This window comes from Curcuma longa, chromosome 9 (assembly GCF_044706935.1).
Source record: "Curcuma longa cultivar G26 ecotype Majalengka, Jawa Barat chromosome 9, ITB_CL_G26_1.1, whole genome shotgun sequence".
NCBI classification, from domain to species: Eukaryota; Viridiplantae; Streptophyta; class Magnoliopsida; order Zingiberales; family Zingiberaceae; genus Curcuma; species Curcuma longa.
In genome coordinates, this window is record NC_133869.1 from 8,244,552 (window position 1) to 8,264,406 (window position 19,855).

Below are 19,855 nucleotides of genomic sequence, written 5' to 3' on the forward strand. Positions count from 1 at the left end.
GGGCTCCCACGTTGCAGATTCCTCTGCTTTTATAGAAAATTACCCTGAAAATATTTGTAAATGTTTAAGGGTAAAATGATAATAGTAAAATTAAAAAATATTTCGATAAGACTTATGAATGAAAGATAATAGTAAAATTGCGTCAGTGTAAAAATGATAAAATTTCAAATGGTAAGATAATATTTTCTGTAAAAATATAAAGGATTTAAAAATTATTTTCCTTTGTTATTATGCATGTAAAGTTAATATTAAAAAAAGAGTCCATCCTAAGATTTACTTATTTTTTAAAAAATATCTCCAACGGTTTTAAGGTAATTAAAAAGAAGTCTCTCTATTTTACCTCATTATTAATATTATTAAATGATTTAAAAGAATAAATCGGGTGAATGAAAATTTCACCATTATTTTTCCAATTGGGGACAGGCCCAATCAAGGGCGTAGAGGAGGAGAGCGGCGAGAGCGGAACGATGGAGAAGGCTAGGGCGTCTCTATCGGTGGGGGAGGAGGCGGCAGAGCTAGTGGCACAGCTAGACGTCCGTCCACACTGCGCCGGACGCGATGCCAGCTTCTATGAGGGCTTTGCCCTGCGCGGGATCCGGGTCGATCACATCCGCCCTGGCTTCCTGTCCTGCACCTTCCGCGTTCCCGCTCGTCTCACCGTGAGTCGATTTCCTGCCGATGCTGAATCCTGCGACTGGAAATGTTTTCTCTTTTTCGATCCCTCGGATTTACTGAGTTGATTTGGGCGATGATTTGCAGGACGCAGAAGGGAATTTGGCGCCAGGGGCCATCGCGAACTTGGTGGATGAGGTTGGAGCCGCCGCCATCACTTCTCAAGGTGTCCCGGCGAAGGTCTCCGTCGACATGTCCATCTCCTACATGTCTGCTGCCAAGGTCGATGTGAGTGTTTTTTTTTTGTTCTCTTTTCACGATTTCCCTCACTCAGGTGTTTTTAATTGGCCTGTCGGTGCAAAATTTCTTGGATTGACCCTTCACACATGACAGCTTATTAGATTTACGATTTTGGAGTAGCACATGCTTAGTTTGATAATTGAATTGATTGCATAAACTAATTCAATCATTTCACTAAGCAATTCAGACATAGCTCATATCAACCTTAACTATGATTGCTACCACAATTCATATATGCTCAATCATAACTCGATGCTATATGATATGGGAAATAATTTCCTGTTATCTAACTAGTTGGTGTTCTACAATCACGTGGCAAAAAGTGGAAAGCCGATTTGGAAACAGTCAGCATAGGTTAGATTGTCCGAGACTCAATGCCAAGGAGCCATGTGTCAAGAACACGTGGTGTGCTTGTAGAGGGTAAACATCGTCCCTTGAGGCCTATAAAAGAGTTTCCATGTGAAGTAGCAAGGGATATGCCTAGTAACAGGATGAAAGATGATAATCCATTCAAGGTGATTCCAAGGCGACAACTCTAGTCGATATGTCTCAGGGCTAGAGCTTTTCAGAGTCACCTTAGTTGAATATTCCCACTATGCAGAACTCAACCCATTTTGATTGCACTGCATCCATCTTTCTGAATTGATCCCACTTCAGTTGAGTTAAACCACACCCCCTCTTTCACTGAATTTAACACAATTTGCTCTAAATCTCCTTCAACGCCAAACCTATATAAAGGTCTCCATTATAGTCTCCTTATCCGAGTGAGATTTGACCTCATCAATCTATCCCAGTCATGCAAATTACTCCATTTTTATTAAACATACAAAATCTTCACATCTTAGAAACATTCAATTGTTCCATCAGATCCACAATACTTTTGGTCGTTACACATGAGATGCATTAAGTCAACCAATCTCCCTGGACAACAAAAACAATTGGTTGCATAGCACATCAATACTTTAACAACCCAATCATCTTTTACTGGAAGTAAATTAAGAAGCCAATGTGGGACACATCAAGTGCCGCTAAGAGAAGAGTAGTTGTTTCCCTGACCAAGCTATCTCTTGGGCTGCATATAGTTTATTGTTTGTATCAATGTTATCGCCATCATCCTCATTATTATCAGCAAGCTGTTTTGTGATTGTATCGATGTGACTAATAGATAAACATGACAAGGTGTCTTCCTTCTGCAACAATGGTTTTCATGTCAATGTGATAGTATTATGGCCTCTGGCTTGTAGATTGTGGTTTTCTAGAGAAGAGAGTAATATCTCATGCTAATTGATTTTCATGTGATGATGATAGATATGCAGATTGTGTAATTACTAGGATTAGAACTAATGTTAGGAAATTATAATAGTTTTATTAATATATCAAAAAGGTTTAAATGATTGGATATTGTGAGCAATATAATCTTGCATAGAGCTCATTGTTGGAATGAGTTCATATGGTTATCCCTAATAGTTGGAACTTGTGATTGTTGGTTTTGTTCCTGAGCAACGGCTTGCTTGCATATGATAATTTTCTTGGAAGATGTGACTATTAAGGATATTAAGGCTAATAGGATACTAGGCGGTGTGTTTAGTGCCACATTAATAGCCTTAATTACTTTCTTCTTACGCAACCAAGTCATGTCTCCATGTCTTCAATCAAGCTCAATTGCAATCTGCCTTTCTCCTGCATAGTCTAACCTTAAGGGGATCAAGAGTGCCTCTTTTAGCTAGCGTTGAGATTTCCCAAAATATCCTTTTCTTCCTTCTTGTATTTGATGCAAACATTCATTTCTTTGCTTTCCCTATCCTTTTCTTTCATTTTCTTTCTTCCATGTGAGCACTTTATTCACATCTGTTTCGTCATCTTGTGCGAGCTCATTGGCATCTTTCCTTCCTCATTTTATAGATGAAAAGAAACTCTTGTTTAGTTAATTTGATATGCGACCGCATCTGACATTTGGCCCTCACTTGTAGTTGAAAAAATAAGCTTTTGTATAGTTAACTTGAACCGAGTTAGACTAAATGAGCCTGACATGAAACCTTAGACTAACATATTCGGTAGGCTACAGGTCAAGTCTTAGCTTAAACACAGCTTTTCTAAGTGATAAACACTTTCCTACTTATGTCGTTTATTCGTCGTTATTAATTAATGTAGATTATCAGCTTTCATTTGTTTTGCATCATATAATTAACCGTATAAATTTAATATGCTAAATTACTATATTTTAATATTAGTTATTTTTTATCGATATAAATATTTAATTGTTGACCGTGAATGCCCACACTACGTATACGCAGTCAGATAGTGCATACTTGTGTGGCAGATGCCTGGTTCTCGAGTTGAAACAGGTATTATCCCGTCTCCTATTATTTTAATTCTCATAATTTTTTTTCCCCCTTGCGCAAGGATGAACTGGAGATTATATCCAAAACATTGGGTCACAAAGGTGGATACTGTGCAACACACATCTTGCTGAAGAACAAAGCAACAGGGGAGCTTGTTGCCGAGGGTAGGCATTCCTTGTTTGGTAAACTCCAAAGCAAAATCTAGTTGGACATCGTTCAGGACTATTTTAATTTGATTCCTAGAATCTCACTCAAATTTGTCATCTTACTTTGCCCCTAAACCCTTCGATTTTCAGCATGATATTAATGTACATTCCTAATGACTTTGTAAAGAAATGCTTGGTCAATTCCTTAATAAAGAGAAATCTTGATTACGAGGGACTCCGGACTCAGGTATCTAAGCCATTGTAATACCTCCCCTCCTTGTGATAATGCTTTGGAGCCCAACAGTTCTACCACAAATAATTTGCTTGGTGATATCATGAGCCTTATCCTCTTCCATTATCAAGATGTCCTTTGCCCTCTCTGCTGTCAGCCGTGTTATTCGATTCTTTGGCACTTATCCCTGGAGATCACGTTCCCCAGTGGAGCCGCCTCGCGATACAATTGGCAAACTTGATGCCGATATTCAAGATGTTGAAATATATAAAACAATTAAAGCAAGTTGACTCGTGATTTTCCAGCGAACATCACGCCACGCTCCTCGCTGCGGCCGCGACCGCCAACGACGCTGCCTCCGTGCGCTCCATGCCGGTGTGGAAATATGGCTGCACACACCGTAGGGCGGTACTTTTCAGCCGTAACACGGTCGTGTACTTGCCTTTCATAGTACCAAAGGAGCGCCACACCGTGTCCACACCGAGTGTCGCTGAGCGAGAGTCTGCATTCGCCCACTTTGTGGGTGTTCAATTGGAAGCTGCGGGTAGTTGCAGAGGACAAGGTTGCAGTCGCCCACTCGCCCTGCATGACGAAAGGGAGCAAACTGATTTTTATATATTTCAATTGTTAATGTATTATCATATCTATAAAATAAGGGTACTGTTATTATGCTTTTTCTCACAGCAAAGTTCCACCTTGGCGTCTCAATAATTTAGGTGGAATGGCTTGGCGGCTAAGGTACCCGTAAGGAAGCAGAAGCATGTACACTGACGATGGTGAGGACAAAGCAACAGCTAATTTGGCCAGAGGGAGGGAAGACACCAAATTCCATGCGTAATTATTTAGCGCGTTTCACGTGTTCGTGTCGGTGCCAGATACCGAATTATCCACAGGCGATGAAACAGAGGCCGAAGATGGAGGAAGAGGTCCGCTGACACACGCTGCTGCAGCTGTACTCCACAGGATGAGAATCATATTAGTTATTTTCACAATATACCGATAATAATTATATCTTATGTTAGTTAAAATTTATTTTTTTAAATTTTAGACTATTAGATTTTTTTATTTTTTTTTTGCTCATTTATATCAAATTGATTGAATTCTTAGGATTTTTTATTGTTTATTTCTATTTTTTTTATTTCAAGTGCTATAGGATTGTAAAACACTTTTTACTAATTTAGCAATGCATTATATAGTAGCTTAATCAGTACTGTATTTGATTTGTGTTTTTTTAATTTTAACTATAGAATTAGTAAACTGAACCATATCCACTCTTACTATGAACTAATCCAATCCAAAGAGATCCAACTCCAATATTTTTCTAAGTCTATTATACCAAATTCATAGATTTAATATTATAATGTGAATTCAATAGACAAAAAAAACAAGAAAAAATTTATCACTTCCTTATACAGGGATATTTATCAAACAGCAGCCCTTTAATGATTAATTTGTTACTATAAATGTTACGCCTGTTCATTTTATGAAAGCATTATGTCTCTAGTGATTTGCATACTGCTAAGAACATTCCGTTTTTGGAAACAATTTTAGAAATGAAGGGTAAACTTATAATGGTTGAAAAATCACTTTGCCCTCTAAATTTTATTGATCTTTTTCACTTTCCCTCGAATTTTGAAAATTACAATACGTCCTCAGGTCAAGTTACTGACCAATATTAACTCTGGCACACGTGACAAGATTACAGTGAAATTTTCATCTGAAGTCTTTGAATAGTCAATCCATCTCAATTTTGAGTTTTCTAAATTAAAAAAAAACACCAAGATTACACATCCTGTGATGATTTCTAGTGACAAGGTATTAATTATGCAACTGGAATTCAAATGGGTGTTTCATACATTCTACTGTTTATGTGATAGCTAGGATTTCCTGTGGTGTGAGTCTTCTCCTAAAAAGATCAAAGTATACAGTTTGCAACTCCTACAAAAGAGAATTAACACCAGATCCAGACTGCAGAGACTGGAGATTCAAACTGACGATGATGATCAATTTGTTTCTTGCTCCAACCACTCAGCATCTGCAAATCGATCATCTTCTGTTTATAAAAAGATGGGATGAGTACTTTGTCTTGTTTTACAGTTTTAGGATTGAAAAAGCTTTTCGAGTTTCACCTTTAACCTTTTGCTCATACTCTGTCAATCATGGATGGATGTGTCATGTGCATGTTGTATCTAGAGGATGGAGAGTCGGTGCTTGTTGTAAAGGGCTCTAGGTGAAATTATAATTTTTAAGCTCTGACATAATAGCATATTTAATTTTTAGAGCTTGATAAATTATGATTTTCAATCAATAAGAGTTTCGAGATAAAAAATTTTTATACGAAACAATGCTCTCTAAGCAACTAGAGTTCTAAGACAAAATGATAACGATACTCTAAATAATATTTAGAATATATAAAAAAGAACAAAAAAAAGTCAGAGTTTTTTGAATTGCCACTGTAAATTCCATTGAAATACTCTTTTTCTTCTTCGTAGTGAAGAAGCTCCCAAACTGGATGAAGGTCGTCATCAAATATTGAATTTTTTTGATAGCCGTTCATAATATTTCCTTGTCTACTCCATCAAAAGGTATAAACTTCGTCATGTCAAAACATAAGAAAAGCATTTTGATGCACAAGGAAAAATATACAACCAGAAAATTTAAAGACCTGTATGGCTAAAAATAAAAAAATGAAACAAAAATACAAGTTGCAAGTATGAAGTTATTGGTGAACATGCAATACAGTTCGAAGACCTGTATACCTCACTTAACTAGTAATGAGATAATAATTTTATCATGCAAAAATTAAACATATGAACTACTAAAAAAAGTTGATTAATTAGTCATAATAATTATCAATATTTTTAGCTTTGTCAATTTTAATTTCATTTAAATTATTAAAATGTTTATTCTTTTCATTCTCATTTTCTATAAATTAATTTCTCATTTTTATCACTTTCGTTTCTCACAAATTCTTTATTTTCGTCATTCTTATTTTCAACAAAATCTTCATTTGCATTTGATTCATTAGTTAAAATCTGAACTAAGTTTTCCGTTGTGTCATGTGATTTTTTACTAAAATATTTATTCAATGAACATCTTAAGCTTTGGGCTATCTTTTTTTTTTTTTTTTTTTTTATTTTTTGATATCTAGATAGTTGTTTCATGCATGATGATAGATAATTATGAACAATAAATAAAAAATAATAAAACCTAATATGGAGTGACACTTTCACGGTATGTGGAATTGTAGAAACGGTTGTGGCCTGTGGAGGCAGTTCGTGACAGAGATCCATAACCCGTGGAATGAACAGAAAAAGGATCTGGTGACGAGATCCATAACTTGTCACAATCTGGTACTTGTGCTTGACGAAATGAATAGAAAAAGGATCAACGATTATGACTCAAAAACTAATTAACCGTTCAGTTTTTTTTTGAATTAACAGATGGGTAAAGAATTACAGAGTTGACCACTCAATTTTTTTTTGGATACGATCAAAGAATGTTTTTTAATATTTTTTGAAAGATAATAATTAAAAATTAAGAATATGAAATTTAATCCAAAAATTAGGATTGATTTGTAGATCCTAGACAGTCGCTTTGGTTGTCCTGGCCCCGGGGGCCCTGTTTGAAGGGAAAGAAACAGTATCATCTTCAACATAATCAACCACCGGATTTCAATTTGCAATCTCTGCAGGACATGCTGAATTGACAAGAAAAGGAATATATACTGTCTGAAGCCATTTTTACTTTTCCTCAACCGTTGTGTTGAATTTCTTATTTGATATTAATTTTTAGCTTTTGCCAATCTCAAAACACTACAATTAAGTGCATGTCTGTAAGCTACTTGGTCATCATGAGCAGGAGATGAGCTAGCAAAGTATAGTGCAGATGCCGCAGTACTTGATGCCGCGTGGCATGAAGATGGGCACAGCGACAGGAGCCGGATGAGGATTCCCTGGCCCGCGGACAAGTGCAAGAGATTATCCTAGCTACCAGCATAATAATTGTAGTGGATCCAAATCCAACAAAGTTAGATATGCGACACATCTAGCGAGCAGGGCCCTTCCTGCTTGCATCTTTCACGTGCAAGTGTTTCCTCTTCAATGCAATCTAATATATATATATATATATATATATATATATATATATATAATAAGAAGGAGAGTCTGTACAAGTACAACCATACCATAAAGTTATTAACATATCGTCTTGTGATAATTAATCGATCATATTATATTACCTCAATTTCTATATTATTGTATCCAATATGGGATGAAATGTGAAGATTCATAGAGTTCATGATGTTCTTTTTTTTTTTTTTTGAATCCAAGTATCTAGACTTGGGTCAAATTAGTTTGGGAGGTGGAGGAAACGTAGCGACTGTTGACTGCGGGTAGAGCGTTCACTCTGTTCCTCATGAAGAATATACAAGACATTATAATTGTAACGAGATCGATGCTATCGAGTGTGGTTGCTTTCACGCCAAGAAAAGAATAGACGTACGACCGCCTTAATCTAATGCATGAACCCTTTCTTTTTTTAGCTTTAATTTGCTCTAGAAGTCTAATCGTCGCCTAGCACATCTTTATGGTTGTCCTCCCATCTCCAATATTTAGCCTTCTACTTAGTCCTTATTTTTTTTATTAACTATTTATATATTTGTTCTATTTGCTTTATATATTTTTTAATATATACGTACGTACCTCACTGTGGTGTGTGATGTAAATGTGGTATTTATTTTATAATTATTGCAATGTGATAGATTGTGTTATTGTCTATTTATTTATATTTTTAAATACTATAGAAGTGAGCCTTGTCTTTTAACAACAATGTTGGATAGATTGCGATTGTACATTTCGTCTCCTACGACATTTGCAAAGATAATTTATGATGGTAATACGACTATTTCTAAAGCTAATTACTCGATGACCAAAAAAATTCTTAAATGTGCCATTTTCATCGAATTTCATAGTAGATGTTACATTTACAACAAAGTTGTGGCAGTGATCTCTCTTGCGATTTTGCCATGGATTATAGTTTTCATTGTGAAGTTTTTTGTGATCACGATGCTTTGCGATGGGTGTTGCGATAGTTGTTTACCCTCACAAACAGGCTTCGCAACTTTATCCATATATTATAGATCTACTACAACTTTATCCATTGTAGAAGATCTACATTTTTGTAATGTTTATTCCAATTGGTAGGTCTTTTATCTTTAATATTCCATGGCTTCTAGAGCTCTTATGTTTGACGATCGATCTGTACATTATATTACGATTTTGGACTGCATTGGAATATGATGTCTGACTTATTAATTATCTAAAATTAAATAGATGATAGCTATATCAACTTTTTGAGATGGAATTATTTTACTAGCTACGAAGATATATACTTCTCAAATTAAATTTACTTGCAGTAGAAAGAGACAAAAGACTGATTATTGAGAAAGGGTAGTTAAATGACAAATATAATCTTCCAATATCAAGGTTGTCTTTACACTGTCTAGGCCATAATTGATTCAGCTATCTATAATGGTCACTATCTCTCCAAGTGACACTTAATTTATTCTCCTTTAGATCTTGCCTTCAATCTCTTCTGTTGTAACTTTGTCTATTATTGATTCACCTTCTCTCCAATGGACACTTATTTATCCTGTCTAAGGAGAAGTCTGTCAAAATTTTCAAACAAGGTTGGCTGAACATGCTAGTGAAGGGTTTCACTGTTACTCTGCGAGCTAGGGGCCACCGATGGGAAGCCTCCATGGGTGATCGGTGAAAGTTCTATATATGAAAGTTGTATCTCCCCTACTAGACGAAATGCAAATGAAATAGGGTTTCTGATTTGCAAATGGGTGGTATGGTAAAAATATTCAAGAAAATGCATCTGATCAATCTGTTATAAATGCAGTTATTTTAGAATAAATAAAGAAGGGCTCTAACTGTTCGACACAGGACTGAAGATGTAAGCTACAATTTAGGGTTTCCAGTTGATTGTGACATTGCGCGCAGCACAAGATAAACCAACTTCACGAGGTCTAGTGACGCGCTGCATCATTTCAACTTCCAACGACAAGACAGGGAAGCAAATAATGGATCTAATCTCTTCTCCAATAATAAATATTATTGCAGCAGCTTTAATTAATTCTCTCCCTCCCTCCTCCTCCTCCTGCTCCTCCTCCTCCTCTTCTTATTCTTCTTCCTCGCCTTCTTATTCTTCTTCTTCTTCTCCAGTATTTCAATATTTGCTCTTGTTTTAGAGATCAGAAGAGATCGATCTACTGGCGAACAGGTGGTGGGCGGGGAGCGTGGCGATGGCCGGGGTCGGCCCTGCCGCCGTCGCCACCTCCTCCCTCTCTCCCTCTCGCCACCTCCACAACGCCAATCTTGACGCCGACCGCTCCCCCACCACAAATAACGAGGCCAACGCCGACGACGAGAAGTCGGCGGGAGGTCTCGAAGCCGGTAGCGACAGCGGAGGCAGAGGGGGAGGCCGCCGCCCCCGCGGCCGCCCCGCTGGGTCCAAGAACAAGCCCAAGCCGCCGGTCGTCATCACGCGCGAGAGCCCCAACGCGATGCGCTCCCACGTGCTCGAGATCGCCGCCGGAGCAGACGTCATGCACGCCCTAGCCACGTTCGCCCGCCGCAGGCAGCGCGGAGTCTCCGTCCTCAGCGGCAGTGGCGCCGTCGCCAACGTCACGCTCCGCCAGCCCGCGGGCGACGGCACCGTCGTCGCGCTCCGCGGCCGGTTCGACATCCTCTCCCTCTCGGGTTCCTTCCTCCCCGCGCCCTCGCCACCGGGCGCCACAGGGCTCTCCGTGTGCCTCGCCTGCGGACAGGGGCAGGTAGTGGGGGGAACCGTCGTCGGCGAGCTGGTGGCCGCCGGGTCTGTGACGGTCATAGCCGCTACCTTCAGTAACGCCACCTACGAGCGGCTGCCGTTGGTCGGCGATGAGCGCGAGGCGACCGCCGACGACGACGCAGGGGGCGTCGACGGTAGCGCGCCATCGCAGCCACCTCATGGTGGGCTGACCGCCGAAGATCCACAGCCCTCGTCTGCACCGCACTTCAACCTGCCGCTGAATCTGCTGTCCAACAGTACTCCGATGGCACACGAAGTTTTCGCCGGCAGCCCGCCGGCGTGGGTTTCCACCGCAGCTTCTCGGCCACCGCCCTATTGCTGATATCAGTGATATGCTACAACAACTTGATACACATGCATCCTTCTCTACTTCTCGCATACAAACTTTTGATTCGTACTCATGTTGTTAATTATAATTCAGTAGCAATGCAAACTGTTGGATTTAGCTTCTTGTCATATTTTAAATCAATTAATGCAACCAACTTAGTGCATGCATGTTGTTCTAACACAAAAGTTTGCATCATATAATTTGTAATCTTAAACATCAAGTGCGTTTTCTGTTGTTTCTTAGCTAAAATTTTCATCTTTTTCACTTCGATCTGGCTACTGTTAGTTCCTGGCTAATTACTAGAATACTTCAGCCGTAAAGCAACTACATACGATTTACAGATATTGAGTTATTATATTCTTCATAATGGTTTCATTTCGATTTTGGTGGAGACATTGGTGGTTTGGAGTACAAAACTTCATTAAGCTCGAGAAAGGAATTTTTTTTATTTGTACCTAAACATACAATAATTGGATTGGACTTCGCTCACGGCTAGTAGAGGAAAAAGATAAATAGCCTATTAGGTAATGGCACCATGATGATAGTGAATGGTAGGTTGAAGGTTGAAAATTACAATCCCACATAAACCTGATCTTGTCTCTTTTCACATCTCAAATCATATTTTTTTGGATTATCTGTCGAATTATTACTTTTCAGGGTATGCGATGTATGGTTGGTTTAACAGCCATATGGAAAGTTATTACATTAGATTAATTGGGATTGATATATTCTGAATTTTTAACAACTTGTTTAGTACTAGGTTTGGCTTTATGCCTTTGGATGATTAATTAGCTAATAATTTAAGATACAGATAGATTAATTAACTGCAACCCTCTCAATTATCTTCTGTGTTCACAAACATTAATTATTCACAATAGTTTTTAATATACAAAAGTAGCTTTCCCGAGTTTCTGGGAAGTTAACTCGTTTGAGATTATTTTTTTAATATGTAAAAAAAACAAAACATTTTTTTAATGGATTTGCAATTGTACATTTGTAATTTGTAATTTGTAATTTTGTCTCGAGATTATATATTCATAGGGAGATGCTTAATTACTTCCACTTGCTCTTGCCCAAATGATCACAACGAGATGGTTAACATTGCTTGTCACATCATGGCTGATTGTTTGATGATTTTTGAACAATAAGTTGTTGCTTAGCTGCCAACTATGTATAATGGATCTCCTTATACATTAATTTAGTTGTTTCTGTTAACCAATTTGTGTAAACTCCTCCCAAATATCACTCGATATATCGTATTCTTTTGAAAGTGTAAATTAGTAAAATATGTTTTTTACCACTATATACTCCCCCACAGGCCACAGTCTCTCAGAGCATATATTAAGTTTTAGATGACAAAATTGACACCGGTCTGTGGAGTAATTGTTGCTCATAATTACTTAATGATATTTCTCAACTCTTAATACATAAAAATTAAGAGCATGTTATGGATCAGTATGATTTGATTCAGAAGGTCAAGATCCGATCCGATTCGATGATACATCAGACAGAAGACTTGACTTGGTCCCACACCCGGACTTGGCTTCATTTATTCATACTCATTCTCCTAACTCTGGAAAGGTGGTCAGGCTCCAACTCGACATCCGGCTCAAGTTGAAATCCAATATCCGACTCGGCATCCAGCTCAAGTCGGGATCCAATACTCGACTTGACATCCGGCTCAGATCGGGATCCAATACCCGACTTGACATCCAGCTCAGCTCAGGATCCCGCACCCAACCATTTCATACCCTGTCTCAGTCTCAAGGCTCGTCTCAGCTGACCTCGACTCAGGCTCTCTCTACTGACCACGCTCCACCTACTTAGTACCTACACCGCGCTCAACTGACTTTGCTCATTTCCTCATTTAGCTAGGCAAGTCACCATCAGAAGGACACATGCAATCATAGGATATCTCGGTAGCTTATCTACCCCATTAATGTAGTATGATAGCGCAGTCTAATGTCGTATCAGGTATGGACGATAAAACTCTTCGCTATTGCGACAGTAATGGAATGTTCCCTTATCCAGATAGGATATCTTCTTTGACAAGATCTCCACTGAAGGATATTTTCCTTAAGACACTTTTCTCTTCCATAAGTCTGTATAACTCCCCTGCTTTTTGCGGATACAGGTATGTGCACAACACCCACTAACATTATTTTCTCTGTATTCCCACATTTTCTTCTCCCTCTCCGGCGAAAGATTTGATATGAGCGTCGAAACAGTTGAGCCAGAGCAACCTTGGCTTCCATTCTCACTCTCTTCTTCTTTCTTGCAATTCAGAGTTTGGTGGCGGGTCAGAGTTTGTCATCCTCGTCCTTTGTTGCTCGTGGATATCACCTTGACCATCAATCCACAAGTCAAGTGTCCAACGACTCATCCGAAAGATGATCTCAAAAGAAATAGAGCAAACTCCTCGTATGTTAATATGAAGGATGTAGATTTACCAAGAAGTTCTGCTTCCAAACTGTTTAATGATCCGTACAACCCAAACTAATATAAGATTCAGAATTCCAGGGTTCAAAGAATGCACATTAATTAAGTTTCGGATAAGTTATAAAATTAATACAACTAAGTTCATTAAATAGCTTTTATTTTTTTCTATAATATTTTGTATTTGTCTAAAATAATAAAACTTTAGCCCAAAAAAAATAAAAAGAAAATAAATAATTCTTAAAGTGTAACGATAATCTGGACGCGTTAAAGAAAACGGTGTCGACTTGATTCTTCGTTGGACGTCTCTTTCTTACGCTAACACTCTCATAACGAATAAAAAATAATAATAACCGCAATCTCAAGTTATGTTCAATTAGTAAGTATTTGTTTTTTTTTTCTCAATAAATAAAAATGCACCAAGCATTTTCACGAAAACAAGGCCCACACTGTTCTCGATTTATCCTAATTTTATCTCGCGAACGCCTCCAAATTAAAAGCAACAACTAGTGGCGAGCAATCCACGCACTCTCACCGCCACACTTCCACTACTTTCCCCTGCAGCGACTCCACACGCATCCAAACGCTCCAATTTTTCATGCGCAACGCTCGCCATTGGCTCAACCAGCGCCGTTGAGTCCTCACCCGCCATCCGAAGTCTGTGGCGCTCAGAATCTATTGAAGCTGCTCCACAGAATCCATCGCAAACCGTAGCTACGAGTCGATAAATCAGCCTCCATTTCCCAACACTCGAGCAATCTGGTGGTTCTGCTTCGAATTATCCTGTGGTTTCTCAAAGTTTAGCAGAGATGGCGGCCGTCTCCACTGTTGGAGTTGTCAACAGAGTGCCGGTACTCTCTCTCTTTCTTCTTCCATAATAGAAATCTGAATTTGAGTTACTCAGAGTTTGATCGAATTGAGTGTGTATTTTTGGGGCAGTTGAGTCGGCCTGGCTCCGGTGGTCAGCTACCGACCGCCTCCTTCTTCGGTAGCAGCGTGAAGAAGGCCAATCTAACGGTCCCTCAACGGAAATCCTCCGCCAGCTTCAAAGTGCTCGCTGCCGACCTCGATGAGTCGAAGCAGACCTCCACAGACCGGTGGGCTCACCTCGGCACTGACATCTCCGACGACCAGCAGGACATCACCCGGGGCAAAGGCCTGGTCGACTCGCTCTTCCAGGCTCCGATGGGCGACGGCACTCACATTCCCGTCATGACCTCTTATGAATACATCAGCCAGGGCCTCCGCACGTAAGAAAGTTAAACAAATTTGATCAATGATTTCTTCGTTTTTTTTTCACTCAATTGTTTGTTGGTTTGCTTCAGGTACAACTTGGACAACACCAAGGATGGCTTCTACATTGCCCCTGCTTTCATGGACAAGCTGGTGGTGCACATCACCAAGAACTTCATGAGCCTCCCTAACATTAAGGTAAATATATACATGACGACTACGTGATTCGATCTCAAATTTGGTTTTGGCTGTTTTCCTAATTAGGAGCATTCTTAGGTTCCCCTCATTTTGGGTATCTGGGGAGGCAAAGGTCAGGGGAAGTCCTTCCAGTGCGAGCTTGTGTTTGCCAAGATGGGCATCAAGTGAGCTTTGCTCTTTTCTTAACTATTTAGATAATTTAATGAGCTGAAATTGTTTCTGGTTCCCCTGCAGCCCGATCATGATGAGCGCAGGAGAGCTGGAGAGCGGGAACGCCGGCGAGCCGGCGAAGCTGATACGGCAGAGGTACCGCGAGGCCGCTGACCTCATCAAGAAGGGGAAGATGTGCTGCCTCTTCATCAACGACCTCGACGCCGGCGCCGGCCGGCTCGGCGGCACCACTCAGTACACCGTGAACAATCAGATGGTGAACGCCACCCTGATGAACATCGCCGACAACCCCACCAACGTGCAGCTGCCCGGCATGTACAACAAACAGGAGAACCCCCGCGTGCCCATCATCGTCACGGGCAACGACTTCTCCACGCTCTACGCGCCCCTGATTCGCGACGGGCGTATGGAGAAGTTCTACTGGGCGCCGACGAGGGAGGACCGCATCGGCGTCTGCACCGGCATCTTCCGAACCGACAACGTGCCCGTGGAGGACATCGTCAAGCTCGTCGACTCCTTCCCCGGCCAGTCCATCGGTAAGATTCGCCAATTAAATCATCGATTATGCTGCGGTTTGCCCAAGGGAAGGACAATCTTAACTAAATCTCAAAAACGCCGTAGACTTCTTCGGGGCTCTCCGCGCGAGAGTGTACGACGACGAGGTGCGGAAGTGGATCGCGCAGATCGGCGTCGACAAGGTGGGGAAGAAGCTGGTGAACTCGCTGGAGGGACCGCCCACGTTCGAGCAGCCGCCGATGACCCTGGACAAGCTGATGGAGTACGGGAAGATGCTTGTGCAGGAACAGGAGAACGTGAAGCGGGTGCAACTGGCCGACAAGTACTTGAGCGAGGCCGCTCTCGGCGACGCCAACGCCGACGCCATCGACACCGGCAGCTTCTTTGCTTCTGCCACTTGAGTTATACAACTCGTGGCGGAAGAAGGTTAGTCGATCTGCATAAAAGCATTGATTATTTTCTCATGGCGATACAAAATATATAAGATGTATTGTGGAATTGTTGCAGGGGAAGAAGTCAGAGTCAGAGGTGAAGCCACCTGCTGAAGACAAATTACAAGTGCTCTTTATACTTATTCAAACATTTCCCCCTTGTTGTTTTAAGCTGTAGAAGGGTTTAATAGCCTCTCCAGCATCACGTATATGTGCATTGTCTTCAGTTTTTTAGACCAAAAAAAAGTTAGAAATTTCTATCCCTCTGTCTGATATTCAACTCACAACTTATGAACTCTCAAAATATAATAGGGCAAATAGAGTTATCAGAAGTTCGTTGCAGATAAAATGACATCTTTAATTAATTCAGCGCCAACGAAGTTAATAGTTATTGATTTAGGAGATAAAAGCCTCAGAATATGGATTTGCTGTATCATGTGGATCGATCTTTCTAAAACATATATAATCAATCAAACAGGAGTGAAATCAGTATATATATAGTTTATCCTCCCACATTAATTATATTCAATCTTTTTCATAGAAAGATATATGCATGAAACTTTGTGTGGTAGACTATTTGTTAAGTAAAGTTTTTGAGTCAATCAATCATATGGCTCTTGTTTGCTTCTACAATTTCATTGTTGGCTCTTGTTTTCTATATAAAGTTTCAAAGTTAAAATTGTTATTAAATTGATTGATGCATTTGGAACATAAATTTTAAGAGAGGGATTATTGATAAAATATCACTGTGTTAGTGTGCAAAATTTTCGGAAGTCATGACTTTGCTCGAGCTCTGATATATAACACTGTTAAAAATCGAAGGGTTTTTACACAATAATAGAAGATCGAGGATAGAGGAGTATAAAATAAATTTTCTCAATATATTCATTCATTGATAAACAATTATTTTCTACTTTGCTTCAAACTCCATCGTATCCTCAAGCAATCCAGCTTGCTTCATGAAGGATATACGCAGTCCCCGTAATCAATTTAAAAGACTTCGAAAGTACTAATTATAATTATAATCTTAAATTTTATTTTCACGGTCTCTTTTTTTTTTTTTTTTTTTTGCAGCTGTCCCTGTTAATTTATAACCCAAAGATGCAAATAATAACTATACATTAATAAGGTAACCCAAAGATGCAAATAATAAGTATATATTAATATTTAAACAAGTTATAGCTAGGTTGAGTTTAGTCATGTTTAAGGATAGCATTTTGAATGAATAAATCTTGAAGGATGTAACTAGGCTTGTAAGGCTTTGTGGTATTAAGTTTGTTCGATAAAGTAATCAAGTTAAATCAAATTAATTCTAAACTAAACTAATCTATTAAAATGATTATAAAGTTTGATTTAATTTCTTTTTAAAAGCTTGAGTTTAATTTAAATTTGACTTGAATTTGATTCGTTTAAATATTATCGAGTTTTCAATTTAATTTTTTTATTATTTAAAATTTTTATATTTATTTAATTACTTGTTAGATTTGATAATAAAATTTATTTATTTATTTATTTAAAAAATTTTATAATACAAAAATATGTTTAAAACATCTAGATTTTCTTTTTTAAAAAAAATTCTTACTGAAATAATAGAAATTGTTTTCTTAACCAACTTTCTTTAAAGATCAGTAAGCTGATTGAGTCAAAACGGGTTAAGTGATGAGAAGAGTAGGTTGAGCAGATCAAGTCGATACAATTAGACAGGTTGAATAGGCTAGGCAAACTAGTAAGCTCAGATGAATCAATATACTTAGTCTAATCTTAGACCGATCAATAACACAATTAAGTATGCCAGATAAATAAATGACTACATCCGAAAAGTTCACACTTCGTATCATGAAAAATAAATTTATATAAATGATTTCAGATGGCTATACTAAGAATTTCATATTTAACAATATTCTCAGTCCAGTTCTTTATATTTAAATCTGTCTCTAAATAATGGGGATAATTTTAAATTATAGACCCTTCTTTCGCAAGTCAGCTCAGTACAATAATCTGATTTCCAAATAATAATAATCACTATTTTTTTAATAGAAGATCGCGCGAGTAAAAAAGTTTGTATGTCAAGAATGGGATTCGAACCCATGCCCTTTCGGACCAGTACCTGAAACTGGCGCCTTAGACCAACTCGGCCATCTTGACATCTTGATTTGGAACGTTTATAATAAATATTTAAAGAATAAATTGAACGTTATCTCATCTCCTCTCAAAATTATGATATTACGACAATACATGTAAATTTTCCTTATGAGTACTAATTTAATCACTTTGTTTAACAAATTTAAAAATACAATACCTTGATAATAAATAATAAATAGAAAAACTATGCTCTTGAGTTCCTTATCACTATTTGCTATGCCAACGCTCTCTAAGCTAATCGCTTTTTAAGTTGACTAAAGTCACTAATCATATATCACGGATAGAAAAAAAATAGGCGATAAATCAATATTGAACAGAATAAATCGAAATAATCAAGATTTTAAAAAAATGAAATTCCGAATTAAGCATTACTAACTTTCGAATTCAATTGGTTCCGTCGGTAATTTTGATTTAACCAATATTTTACTCACCTTTAGTTACTACACCCTTTGGCAACATCAATGTTTTCTCGACATGTATAAATCAACAAGTTAAACTTTTTTTAACGCTTCTGCTACATTAGTACAGACAAGAAATGTTTTCATTATGGAAAAAACTAAAATAGCAAACACTTTAAAGGGAGAAATTAGAAGGTTAGCAAAGTATGATTATCAAAATTAAACACTCCAACAGTCCCTAAATTAAACCACGAGAACGTATCATTTGTTTGTGCTCCACATTGATATAATTCAGATATGAAGTGGATTGTGGTTAGTACTGGAACAAACATTGCACATGTAATTGGTTGCGAGTAGATTTTTCTGAACTCCAAGACTCATTGATTATAGTTAAGTGGTCCTTCAAGTATCTTAGAGGTACATCAGGTTTAGCACTATGCTTTGGGAATGACAGTACGGCTCTTAGGGTTACTCTAATCCAAACATGGCAAAAGTCCACTTCACGACATTAATTTCTTTGCTTGTGCATAGAATTGTGTTTGTGTGTGTATTTTTTTTTTTTTTTTTACAATCAAAATTGCAAAAATTTATTGCCTTGTGTACTAATGTTAAAGCACAATATACCACAGGGACTGAAGGTTGCAAGTAGATCGATGTTCTAGTTAAAGAGGTTTCTTCAAGAACTGACCTTTGAACAGGATGAGTAGGTTCACTGTGGCATTCAAAGCACTACTAATTTCACTAAGAATTTCAATCATCATTTTCAAAGAATAGAAAGATGGAGGAGGAAGAAAGACAGAAAAAGTAGACTCGTGGCCTTCCGGCGCTGAACACTCGCATGACCCCAGTGGAAACGGAAACAGGCTCTTTGCTGAAGAAAAGAGAACATGTTTTTCACGTCGATTCCCTTTTCTTTCATTTTTTTTCCCACAGTGGAGGATGATGCAAATAACTCCAAACAACCTCCAAATTCACATCACTGTCAAGACCTGCAATCGCACTACCAAATTCCAAGTCTTCCAGTGTCATATCAATAGAAATATTTAATTAATATCATTATCCTCTAGCTACTTCTGAATAAATTATAGAGTTTGCATTGTGTCCAATTCGGTTCGAGTCCAGCTTGATTGATTGATAAGGTCTAAAGAAGTTTGCTATGATTCAAATAGAACGCTAGCTAATGTACACAAACTCTCGAACTTCGTTGATTTAACTATTTCTTTATGTCCAACATAAATAAGTTCTTAAAATTACAAGAATAATCTAATTGTAAAAATAAGACAAAAAAATTGTTAATTTTTTAGAATAGAGAAAATCAAATGGCACTTCTTAGTGAATTCGATGAAATTTGTATGCACTTCTAAGTGAATAATTAGCAACTAGAATAAGGTTTAGATTGTTAAAGATGTCCTGCTGTATATATCAAATAAAATAATATTGATCAACATGCTATCACAAATAATCATGTAGCAAGTTAGTTTAAAAAAATATAGTAAACATTCTTAATTAAAG

At 38.2% G+C, this 19,855-nt stretch overlaps 3 protein-coding genes and 1 non-coding gene across 4 annotated transcripts; 3 read left to right on the forward strand and 1 right to left on the reverse strand.

Moving 5' to 3' along the window:
• The first annotated feature begins 418 nt into the window (after nt 1–418).
• LOC141834968 (uncharacterized) lies at nt 419–3,611 on the forward strand. Its single transcript, XM_074722373.1, has 3 exons — nt 419–659; nt 760–900; nt 3,316–3,611. Exons 1-3 carry the CDS (start codon nt 468–470, stop codon nt 3,457–3,459), a joined length of 477 nt encoding a protein of 158 aa, XP_074578474.1. The 5' UTR covers nt 419–467; the 3' UTR covers nt 3,460–3,611.
• A 6,191-nt stretch (nt 3,612–9,802) lies between these two features.
• On the forward strand, nt 9,803–10,990 carry LOC141834637 (AT-hook motif nuclear-localized protein 20-like). Its single transcript, XM_074721966.1, has one exon. It carries the CDS (start codon nt 9,943–9,945, stop codon nt 10,810–10,812), a length of 870 nt encoding a protein of 289 aa, XP_074578067.1. The 5' UTR covers nt 9,803–9,942; the 3' UTR covers nt 10,813–10,990.
• Nucleotides 10,991–14,021: 3,031 nt separating this feature from the next.
• LOC141834607 (ribulose bisphosphate carboxylase/oxygenase activase 2, chloroplastic-like) lies at nt 14,022–16,069 on the forward strand. The gene is made up of 7 exons (XM_074721923.1): nt 14,022–14,105; nt 14,194–14,504; nt 14,580–14,685; nt 14,764–14,849; nt 14,920–15,392; nt 15,478–15,798; nt 15,880–16,069. The coding sequence occupies exons 1-6, from the start codon at nt 14,064–14,066 to the stop codon at nt 15,771–15,773; spliced, it is 1,314 nt and encodes a 437-aa protein (XP_074578024.1). The 5' UTR covers nt 14,022–14,063; the 3' UTR covers nt 15,774–15,798; nt 15,880–16,069.
• A 1,798-nt stretch (nt 16,070–17,867) lies between these two features.
• Nucleotides 17,868–17,948, reverse strand: TRNAL-CAG (transfer RNA leucine (anticodon CAG)). The gene has a single exon. It is a non-coding gene; the product is annotated as a tRNA-Leu (tRNA).
• Between the last annotated feature and the right edge of the window lie 1,907 nt (nt 17,949–19,855).

Bases quoted from the DNA above. Each gene is read 5' to 3' on its own strand.
- LOC141834968 (XM_074722373.1), top strand. From the start codon at position 468: ATGGAGAAGGCTAGGGCGTCTCTATCGGTGGGGGAGGAGGCGGCAGAG. The intron at 660-759 runs GTGAGTCGATTT...GATGATTTGCAG, and splicing joins GCGTTCCCGCTCGTCTCACC to GACGCAGAAGGGAATTTGGC. The intron at 901-3,315 runs GTGAGTGTTTTT...CCCTTGCGCAAG, and splicing joins TGTCTGCTGCCAAGGTCGAT to GATGAACTGGAGATTATATC.
- LOC141834637 (XM_074721966.1), top strand. From the start codon at position 9,943: ATGGCCGGGGTCGGCCCTGCCGCCGTCGCCACCTCCTCCCTCTCTCCC.
- LOC141834607 (XM_074721923.1), top strand. From the start codon at position 14,064: ATGGCGGCCGTCTCCACTGTTGGAGTTGTCAACAGAGTGCCG. The intron at 14,106-14,193 runs GTACTCTCTCTC...TTTTTGGGGCAG, and splicing joins GAGTTGTCAACAGAGTGCCG to TTGAGTCGGCCTGGCTCCGG. The intron at 14,686-14,763 runs GTAAATATATAC...GAGCATTCTTAG, and splicing joins TGAGCCTCCCTAACATTAAG to GTTCCCCTCATTTTGGGTAT.